Source organism: Grampus griseus (genome assembly GCF_964374135.1).
Source record: "Grampus griseus genome assembly, chromosome: 12".
NCBI classification, from domain to species: Eukaryota; Metazoa; Chordata; class Mammalia; order Artiodactyla; family Delphinidae; genus Grampus; species Grampus griseus.
This window is the reverse complement of record NC_139006.1, coordinates 65,800,305-65,811,239: the sequence shown is the minus strand read 5'-3', so window position 1 is coordinate 65,811,239 and position 10,935 is coordinate 65,800,305. Positions and strand designations below refer to the sequence as shown.

Below are 10,935 nucleotides of genomic sequence, written 5' to 3'. Positions count from 1 at the left end.
GGAGTCTCTTTGTTTGCCTGCGGACCTTTAGTCACTCGACAGTCAATGTGATTTAGGGTTGTGGCTGGCCATAAGTCTAACAGTGTGATTTAGGGGGAGGACTTTGGGTCACATGGTATCAGCTTGACCTCCTGAGGGCCTAAAAACTGAGATCAGGCACACGGGCAGTCAACAGTGCCTATGTAATGGAACCCCAATAAAGATTCTGGACACCAAGGCTCAGGTGAGCTTCCCTGGTAGACAGTTCTCCATGCATATTGTCATACATCGTCCCTGGAAGCAGCTAACCCTGTCCATGATTCCTCATGGAGAGGATGACGGGAAGCTCTGCATTTGGAGCCCTCCCGGACTCTGTCCTAGGACTGATTTTAATCTGTATCTTCTTCCTGTGGTAACAGTGGATATAACAACTTTCAGTGAGTTCTGCAAGTCCTTTTAGCAAATTAGTTGGGGACCCCCAGACTTGCAATTGGTGTCAGAAGTAAGCATGGTCTTGGAGGCCCTTAAACTCTGCCATGATGTGAGAAGTAAAGATGGTCTCTTGGAGGCTGTTCCTCAAATTTTGCAGCATCTATATTCATGGGGTATATTGATCTATCATTTTCTTTTCTTGTAATGTCTTTGTCTAGTTTGGTATTAGGGAAATGACTCCTAAAAGGAATTGGGGAGTATTCCTTCCTACTCTATTTTCTGAACGACTTTATTTAGGATTGCTCTATTTTTCCTCCTTAAATATTTGACAGAATTTACTAGTGAAGTAATCTGGACTTGCCTGGAGTTTTCTCTGTGGGATGATTTTTAATCAGAAACTCAAATAATTTTGTATCTATATGGCTACTCAAAGTTTCTATTTCCTCATGTGTTATTTTGGTAAATTGTCTTACTAAAGACAAGGAATTTGTCCATTTTATCTGAGCAGTCAAATATATTACATTAAGTCAGTATAAATGTGTGAATAATATTCTTTAGTCAATATCTGTAGGATCTGTACTGATGGCTCTTTTGCATTCATGATTTGGGTAATTTATGTTTTGTCACTGTTTTTCCTTAATTAAATAAATCATATTTAATTTAATAAATTATATTTCAAAAATATAGTAATTGACTATAAATTTAGTTAACTCAGTGTAATTAATTACATAATAAAATTTTAGTTTAATGAATTAAGGTGAATTTGAATTAAAATTTAAATATGTAAAATTAAATTGAATGAACTAAATTAAACCATATGAAATAAAATGTAATATACTAAATTAAACCAAAATTAAATTGAAATTTAAAATACACAAGACATTGAATTTAATACATTAAATTAATATTAAATTTTTCAAACCAAATTAAATTTAATAAATCCAAATTCAGTTATGTTAAATTAAATTTAATTTGAGTAATTAAATTTCAATTAAACTTGAACTATATTGCCTTAAACTTATTTTCCTACATCAAACTGTAATAAAATTAAAATTGAATTATATAAAATTCATTAATTGATGGTAATAAAATAAATTTATCTAAGTACCTTACCAACACATATTCAACTATACTAAAGTTAATTTAATACATTAAATGAAAAACTAAATTAAAAATTAAATTAATTAAAATAAGTTACAATCCAATTAAGATTAATTCTACATTAATAAATAAAAATGTAGCAAGTCTTATGCTGGATCTGAAGGTCTCTGTTTAGCGGGTTAAAAACCCCTTTGGGGAGGAGGTCACAGTACCCATGTTGTAGCCTCTGTGTCTTGGTGTCTGTGACAGTGTGGAAGAGACCATGAGTAAAAATGTTTAGGAAAGGTGAAAATAAAATCAAGTCTAAACCACGAATAGCAAAAAAGTTGCTACTATGTCCAGAGCCAAGAAAGCCAGAAAAACTCTCAGCCAAGGGTGAAAATTTTCATTTTCCCCAGACCCATCTCCTCAACTTGAAAGAAAGTCATTTTGACTTTGAACATGGACATGTGGACATTTATAATGACCACAACTTCCGTATCCAGTGTGTGTGTGTGTGTGTGGAGGGGGGCAGGTGTACTGACGTTTTGTACCCCACTTGATTTTCATGGTTGTCCAGGTTTAGCATTACCCTGAAGAGACGTCTAGCTCTCTGATCTGTACAGATTTTTGATTATACATAACATGATTTTTTTAAAAAATTTAAAAATTAACTTTATAGGAGAGAATACTAAATACATATGAAACAAGAGAACCAAAGGGGACATCACCAGGAATTGAGGAAATCTATGCTCCGGTAGCGGTGGGTGTCAGCTAGGCAACAGTAGGATGAGATGGGATTAAACCAAAGTGTGCTTTGTTTTGAAGAAACTAGCCATTAATTTGCAGAAAGCTGCAGACACCAGATGTTCCAAAAAGGTTACAGTGCATTCCAGTCAACAAGATACCACAGTGAGAAAAAGTAACCAAGCACCTACTTACTTGCAGTTTTGGGCAACCTAGAGTAACCTTTGCCTCATTATCATGATCATGCCTTCCCCAGGCTTAAAACTCCCCAGCGACACAGTGATTTTTTTTTTTTTTTTTTTTTTTTTTTGCCACACTGCGTGGCATGTGGGATCCTATTTCCCCCACCAGGGATCGAACCCATGGCCCCTGCATTTGAAGCACAGAGTCTTACCAGCAGGCAAGTCCCTTTTTTTCTTTTTTTTTTGACACAGTGCTTTGAGAGCTATCTCCCTGTCTCCTTACTTGTCGCTAGTAATAAACAAGTAATAAATGCTTCTGCTTTAATTGAAAGTTCTTGGTGTGTTCATTGGCTAAGCACCCCAAGTGACAGACCCATTGTGTGGTCAGAGGAAGACTTGGTGAAGCTGGTGGTCCCTGATTTCAAAGTCTACTTTGGTCCAACCATTCTCACCAGAGATGGTCAGGTCACCATCATTTATGGCCATCGATTGTTGCTCTGGACTAATTCTGATGGATGAATGCTGCTGTAGAGGCCCAGAGGCTGAATCATCTTGCGAGGCCTGGCTAAGGAACTGCTGGGAGGAGTGTGACAGCTGGAAAGAGTGGTGGGAGGTAGCAACACAGATATCAATAAACAATCTATATTAAAGAATATAAGAGAGTTTTATTTGCTCCAAGATGAGGACTGGCCCAGGAGTGCAGCCTCCACCGAGGAAGAAAACACTCCAGAGAAGCATGGTTTTCAGCAGGTTTTTTTTTTTTTTTTTTGCGGTACGCGGGCCCCTCCCGTTGCGGAGCACAGTCTCCGGACGCGCAGGCCCAGCCGCCTTGGCTCATGGGCCCAGCAGCTCCGCGGCATGTGGGATCCTCCTGGACCGGGACACGAACCCGCGTCCCCTGCATCGGCAGGCGTACTCTCAACCACTGCGCCACCAGGGAAGCCCATTTCAGCAGTTCTATACCATGTCAGAACAAAGAACATATATCAGACATGACAGAGGTACATTCCTTCAAGGTTTCAACGGAGAAGTATAGTTACAAATTATCAGATACACAGTGAGTGAGCATGACCTTGGAATCTGGGACGGGAACTTTATCTTCCAAGGAATACTAGCATCGGTGTCATAGGAAGGGAAGCATTTCCCCCTATTGTCAGAGTGGGCATGCTTTACTGTAATGGTTAAAACAAATGTTCAACATATATTTGACAGACCGTAAGTCAGGCTGTTCCAGTTCACATAAAGTTCAGGCCACATCAGGTATAAGCCTGACTGGCTTCCCCAGCCCCCAATATACAAAGATTTCTTCAATCAGAGGTAATGTGGGAGGCATATGACAAAGGGACTGCTTTCCTTCCCAGCGTAAGGCACACAGTATGCCGGCGCTGATTAGTACATGCAGAAGGGAAAAATGATTTTACGGTGATATGAGAGCGACTTAATCCAGGTAGTGTTCCTAAAGCGGGCCCCTTTCCCTGTGAACATCTAGGCAGTACCAGCTGCTGGCGCCGGAATCGACCGCCAAGATGGCGGCGCCCTCTCGGAAGCCGATTAGCACGCTGCCATGTGTTGCCAGTGAACGTACGGACTACGCCATCTTACGGAATCAGACTCCAAGATGGAGGCGTCCAGAAATACAGGCGTGGCCATATTTCCTGAGAATGTATGGACTCGCCGCCGTACGGTCTCAGTAGTCAAGATGGCGGCGCCTGAGAGACTGTCGGAGCTCTAGGCGGGCGACCGACTTGTTTGTCGCGGAGCCGACGCACTGGGCCTGCGCAGTAGTGCCTGGGAGGCGCGACGAAAACCGGAAGTGCTGGTGGGCGCTTTTGCAACGGCCGGGGACGACGCTGAGGGACTGTGTAGGCTCGCGGGTCGCTGGCGGGGTTCGAGAAGGGGTGCGCTGGGAGCGGAGAGATGGTGAGTACGAGGTCCCAGGAGGGAGTCGGCGGTAGAGGTCAGTGGGGCTGGAAATGGTGGTGTCCATCGGCAGACGCATGGGGGTTTGTGGCGAACCATAACGGGAGTCAGTGGGCAGAATGGGGCGGGGGACTGTCGAGCCTTAGAATGATGGGGGTCTGCTGGTCAGGTTTTTTTACTCGTGTGTGAACCGTCTGAGAGTTATGTGATGAGCCATTATGCGGGTCCGTAATGGAAGTTTAGTGGTAGTTTCTTGGGGGTCCGAATGGGGGGTTCTTTGTGCGGAGTGATGAGGGGTTTGCGAAGTGTTGTATTGGGCAGTCTGGAGTGAGCCGTGATGAGTCTGTATCGGGGGATCTAGGGGGGCGGGGTTGTCTGTGAGGTTAGTAACGGAGGATCTGAGGGGAACCGTGCTGTCTTGAGACCCGGTGATGGGGGTCTGTGAGATGCCATGACGAGGACAAAATGTGGTGAGTGATGCCGTGTCTGTAACGGGCAGCAGCTGGCTCAGTGGGTGAATAGAATGATGGGGTGTCAGTGGGGAAAGCGATTGGAAGTTCAGAGGCGGAGTGATGGGGGTTTATAAGGCTAAGGGGGTGTCAGCGGTGAGTGGGGGGGGTGGTCTGTGGGGACTATGGTGGGGAGATTTATGAGGAGCCATGGTGGGAAGTCTATTGGCAGACTGTTGAGGTCTGTGGTGAGCCGTGATGGAGCTGTACTGGAGGAGTGAGGCATCATGATGGGGGTTCTCTAAGGAGCCATGTTGGGGGCTCCCACAGGAGGCGGACGCTTCAGACCCAGAGCCTCCAGATGCCGGTGAGGACAGCAAGTCAGAGAACGGGGAAAACGCGCCCATCTACTGCATCTGCCGCAAACCAGACATCAACTGCTTCATGATGTGAGCCGCGGAGCGGTGGGCGGGATGGACACCTGGCCGGGTGGGGAGAGGCCGATGGGTCTGGCCCCTCACATCTCCCTCACTCGCCCCATCCTCCGCAGCGGCTGTGACAACTGCAATGAGTGGTTTCATGGGGACTGCATCCGGATCACTGAGAAGATGGCCAAGGCCATCCGGGAGTGGTACTGCCGGGAGTGCCGAGGTGAGGGGCCGGAGTGGACAGGGCAGGCAGCTGGGGCTGCCAGGGAGGAGAAGGAGAAGCCTTAATGGGAGGGTGGTTCACGGGGAGTAGTGATCTGCGTCTGTGGGCAGAGTGATTGTTGGTCAGTGCTAAGCCGGAATGGAGGCTCCATCGTGAGCTGTGATAGAAAGCTCCACCGGCAGGGACAGCTCTGCCCTGGAGTAGGGAGACAGAGCAGGCAGGTGGGACCGAAGAGGAGAGAAGAGGAAGAAAGAGTTCTGGTGCCATCCACATCCCCTGGTGCCAACCCACGCTGGCTCCACCCTCTGCCCCGCAGAGAAGGACCCCAAGCTGGAGATCCGCTATCGGCACAAGAAGTCACGGGAGCGGGACAGCACTGAGCGAGACGGCAGTGAGCCCCGGGATGAGGGTGGAGGGCGCAAGAGACCTGCCCCGGATCTGGACCTGCAGCGCCGGGCGGGGTCAGGGACAGGGGTTGGGGCCATGCTTGCTCGGGGCTCTGCTTCGCCCCACAAATCCTCTCCACAGCCCCTGGTGGCCACACCCAGCCAGGTGAGTGGCCGCAATGGCTGGGTTAGGGGAGGTGATCCCATCTCAGGCCCTGCTCGGTTCCTGAGCTGTGTTGCGGGCGCCTCTTGCTAGCATCACCAGCAGCAGCAGCAGATCAAACGGTCAGCCCGTATGTGTGGTGAGTGTGAGGCCTGCCGGCGCACCGAGGACTGTGGCCACTGTGACTTCTGCCGAGACATGAAGAAGTTTGGGGGCCCCAACAAGATCCGGCAGAAGTGCCGGCTGCGTCAGTGCCAGCTTCGGGCCCGGGTGAGCATGGGCAGAGCTGGGCAGGGTCAGGTGGGGGGCCAGGATGTCTGGGAAGAGCTGATTGAGGCTAGGATGGGTGGGCCGGGTGAGGTGGGGCCTAATCGCATACGGACAGGTGGGGAGGGACCTGGCTGGTTCAGACGAGTGGGTCGTGACCAGATGTGCTGGGCTAGCAGGGGAGTCCGCAACCCCAGATGCGCAGGGTAGGGCCAGGCGTTCCTGGGTGGTCAGACGTGTCAGCGCAGCTGGGGCAGGGCCGAGCATGTCCTGGCGATGGGGGGCGGGGGGCGCTGGTGTGTCTAGGGAGGCGAGGCGGGGCTCGTTGGTGGAGTCGGGCACTTGTGGGAAGGGCTAGGGCAGGGCCCCCTCCATCCACCTGGGGCTGACCTGGGCCTTCCTCCTGCCGGCACAGGAATCGTACAAGTACTTCCCTTCCTCGGTGAGTCCAGCCCCCCAGGGCGGGCGGGGCCTGCGGGCAGGGCGGTCAGGGCCAGTCCTGAGATTCTGCCCTGCAGCTCTCGCCGGTGATGCCCTCAGAGTCCCTGTCAAGGCCTCGCCGGCCACTGCCCACCCAGCAGCAGCCACAGCCGTCGCAGAAGCTGGGGCGCATCCGCGAGGACGAGGGGGCAGTGGCAGCAGCAGCAGTCAAGGAGCTGCCCGAGGCTACGGCTACACCCGAGCCACTCTCGGACGAGGACCTCCCACTGGACCCTGACCTGTACCAGGACTTCTGTGCAGGGGCCTTTGATGACCATGGCCTGGTGAGCAGACAGAGCGTCCCATGTGGAAGGGTAGTGGTTACAGAAGCAGAGAGTGTCCGTGATGAGGAGAGAGGAGGCAGAGGGTATGGAATACTGACGTGGGGACCGAGCAGGTGGTAGGGAAGTCACGAGTGGAGCAGGCGAATCAGCGTGTGCCTCATTTGCAGCCCTGGATGAGTGACACGGAGGAGTCCCCGTTCCTGGACCCTGCGCTGCGGAAGAGGGCGGTGAAAGTGAAGCACGTGAAGCGTCGGGAGAAGAAGTCTGAGAAGAAGGTGACCGAGAGGGTGCAGTGGGTGTGGGGAGGGAGGGCGAAGGTCAGGGGCTGAAGGGCTGGGGTGCAGGGGGAAACAGGGGTGCGGGGCTGACTTCAGCTGCGCCCTGCCCTGGCCCATCTTGTCCCACAGAAGGAAGAAAGATACAAGCGGCATCGGCAGAAGCAGAAGCACAAGGACAAATGGAAACACCCGGAGCGCGCTGACGCCAAGGACCCTGCGTTGCTGCCGCAGTGCCTGGGCCCTGGCTGTGTGCGCGCTGCCCAGCCCGGCTCCAAGTATTGCTCAGACGACTGCGGCATGAAGCTGGCAGCCAAGTGAGTCATTGCTGGAGGGTTCAGGGGAGTCAGGGAGTACAGGGTGGGGCATGGCCAAAGCCCCCTGTGTGTCTGCCAGTCAGTCACCATTCAGTCACCCAGCACCCACCGGGCCATCCACCTGCTCCCGCATCCGTCTGTCTGTCCGCTCAGTCATCTGCCCTTCAGTCACCTGGTTCCTTACCTTTCACCACTGAGTCACCCATCTGCTCTGCGCCCTTGGATCACACTGCTCACCTTACTGCCTTGCCTCCTTCTCTGCTCACCCAATTCACTGCCTCCCTGCAGCCGCATCTACGAAATCCTCCCCCAGCGCATCCAGCAGTGGCAGCAGAGCCCCTGCATTGCTGAGGAGCACGGCAAGAAGCTGCTCGAACGCATCCGCCGGGAGCAGCAGAGCGCCCGCACCCGCCTTCAGGAAATGGAGCGCCGATTCCACGAGCTCGAGGCCATTATCCTGCGGGCCAAACAGCAGGCTGTGCGCGAGGACGAGGAGGTGAGCGGGCACGGGTGCAGCAGCGGCGCAGGGCCCAGTACCTGCTCCCGCCTGGCCTCATCGTCTCCTCCACCCCGTGCAGAGCAATGAGGGTGACAGCGATGACACGGACCTGCAAATCTTCTGTGTCTCCTGCGGGCACCCCATCAACCCACGTGTTGCCTTGCGCCACATGGAGCGCTGTTACGCCAAGGTCAGGGTGTCGGCCTGAGGGGGTGGACGGTGTGGGGACATCCCTGGGTCCCTGGGGGCGGGGGTGCCGTCTCGCGAGGGCACGCGGCGCACATCCACAGTCCCTCCGTTTGTGCTCACCCCTCCAGTACGAAAGCCAGACGTCCTTTGGGTCCATGTACCCGACCCGCATCGAGGGGTGAGTGTGGGCACTGCGAGGGTTAGCGGGGCCGGGCCTGGGCGCCACCCTCCGCTTCCTCTGCTACCTTCTCTGCTACCTTCTCTGCTCCACACCCCCAGGGCCACACGACTCTTCTGCGACGTCTACAATCCTCAGAGCAAGACATACTGCAAGCGGCTCCAGGTGCTGTGCCCCGAGCACTCACGGGACCCCAAAGTAAGCTTTTCCCTCAGCTTTCCCCATTCTGTCCCCCCCCTTCCCCCCGGGCCACACTTCCTTCCTCCCTCTCCCGCTTCCCTTCTTCCTGCCGGCCCACTTCCACAGCCCCCACTTGCCCTGCCTCCTCGCCCTCCGTGCCTCTCCTTTCCCTGTTGCATCCCCTCCTACTCCCCCCACCTCGCCTTTCCTTCCCACCCCCCGGCCCCCACTCCTGTCCTCCTCCCGGCCTCGCCGCTCCGCACTCACGCCCACCCCGGTCTCCCCGCAGGTGCCAGCTGACGAGGTATGCGGGTGCCCCCTTGTACGTGACGTCTTTGAGCTCACGGGTGAGTTCTGCCGCCTGCCCAAGCGCCAGTGCAACCGCCACTACTGCTGGGAGAAGCTGCGGCGTGCCGAGGTGGACCTGGAGCGCGTGCGCGTGGTAGGTCTCGGCGGCGGATGCGGGGGGAGGGGGGGTGGCTCGGGGATCCCCTTGTCACGGCTCCCCCTGCTCCCCCGGCAGTGGTACAAGCTGGACGAGCTGTTTGAGCAAGAGCGCAATGTCCGCACTGCCATGACCAACCGGGCGGGCTTACTGGCCCTGATGCTGCACCAAACCATCCAGCACGACCCGCTCACGACCGACCTGCGCTCCAGCGCCGACCGCTGAGCCCCAGCGGTCCAGATGCCCTCCCGCCCTGCGGCGCGGGCGGGAGCGGCCCCGGAGCCCCCATTTGTCTGGTCTGCCATTCATGTTCCTCCCACGGTCCCTGAGTTTCTGCCTGTGCCCGTGCACCGTTTGACCATCTGTTTGCCCTTACCACAGGGCCTCAGAACTTCCTCACATCCTTGTCTGTTCTTCTGTCTCTCTGTTCTCTGTGCCTGGGAGGGCTTGCGGAGTCTCCGCACCTTTGCCTCCCCCACTCTGGTTTTGTTAATAAAATTTTGATGAACCAAGAAAGCTAACTATGGACGGTCTCCAAGTTTTTTTTCCATTGCAACTGCTTTCCTGCGCCCCTAGAGTAGAGTGGCACACCTGTACTCTGGAGAGGCTGCAGTACAGGTGTAGGCTGCACATACCCAGTCGGCGCCCACTCTGTGCTCTGCAGGCTCCGCCTTGGTCTGTGGGGATATGAGGTGCTGAGGGAGAGTCCAGGGACCTACACTGTCAGCCTGTCCTCTCATTGTGTGACAGTGGGTATACAGTCAGTCTGTGTATGGCTGATTCATCATTCCTGTGTGAGCAGGAATTTTCTTATTTACTCTTATTGATGGTCTCCAGACCAGAGTTGTATGAAATGACGGACACAAGGCCCTCCTCTTTCCCCAGAAACCCCTGTCTCGGGACGAGTGTACAGCAGGAGCCCACTGGGTTTCTGTCGGGCGCACCAGCCTGTCCTCTCGTTGTCAGGTGCAGTGAGCCGCACAACGCTACCTTTCCAGCCTGGACCCACCCTCACGGGCCTCCTGTTTGCCTGCAGAGCAGCACCAGCCCTCCCCTCGTGGAAGAAGCTCTGGCCATTGCCAGGCATGACATGTCCCTAGGCGCTCTAGTGACTCCAGCGGGAAGAGAGAACGGGACACAATAGCCCTGGGGGAGATCCGATGTTTTAAGGCAGGATAAGAAAATTTAAGCGTAACATACTCCCTACCCGTATTGGGCCCTCCCCAATGGGCAATGTGCATCTGCATTATACATTAACCAGACGTCCTTTGTAGTGGAATAACTGAGGACATGGAAAGGAGACATGACCCATGAGCCCCCCCCCCAACAAACTGGGGGCTGGCGAATAAGCCAGAACTACAAACAGTTCTGATTGCTTTGAGCCCCCCCCCGCAGCAAACCGGGGGCATGTGAATAAGCCAGAGCTGTGAACAGTCCTGAATGCTTTGAGCCCCCCCGCCGCCGCCCCCCCCCCCCCCCGGCAAACCGGGGGCCTGCAAAGAAGCATTGAGTGCTTTGGGCACTGATCCATGAGATGTCCTCAGTCTAATCAGAGTGGTGGGAACGCAAGGAAATGTCCTTGTGCTACTTCAGTATAGTCAAAATAATGGTGGGAACTTTGTGCTGCTTTTGCGCTCAAGGACGAAGCACGGCAGGTTCTCAAGAAAGCCAATTATTGCTTGTATAATTAATAGAAACATAGGTTGCTGCTTTATCACTTCTGAAATGTTAAAAAAAACAAGTCGTAAAGTGTAAACCTAGATAATGCTTTAATAAAAGCTACCACAAGAGGACAGACGGCGCTGTTTTGCCTGAGCGAGCGGCAGCCCTCT

At 53.2% G+C, this 10,935-nt stretch overlaps 1 protein-coding gene across 2 annotated transcripts; it reads left to right on the top strand.

Moving 5' to 3' along the window:
• Positions 1 to 4,221: 4,221 nt before the first annotated feature.
• Positions 4,222 to 9,624, top strand: CXXC1 (CXXC finger protein 1). Of its 2 annotated transcripts, XM_082667821.1 has the most exons (15): positions 4,222 to 4,340; positions 5,120 to 5,238; positions 5,340 to 5,440; positions 5,757 to 5,992; positions 6,083 to 6,259; positions 6,672 to 6,698; positions 6,775 to 7,020; positions 7,188 to 7,295; positions 7,428 to 7,612; positions 7,901 to 8,108; positions 8,191 to 8,301; positions 8,429 to 8,478; positions 8,580 to 8,676; positions 8,948 to 9,100; positions 9,182 to 9,624. In XM_082667821.1, exons 1-15 carry the CDS (start codon positions 4,338 to 4,340, stop codon positions 9,326 to 9,328), a joined length of 1,968 nt encoding a protein of 655 aa, XP_082523947.1. In that variant the 5' UTR covers positions 4,222 to 4,337; the 3' UTR covers positions 9,329 to 9,624. The 2 variants fall into 2 exon arrangements, with proteins under 2 accessions (XP_082523947.1, XP_082523948.1); XM_082667822.1 differs by lacking the exon at positions 6,672 to 6,698.
• Positions 9,625 to 10,935: the final 1,311 nt, after the last annotated feature.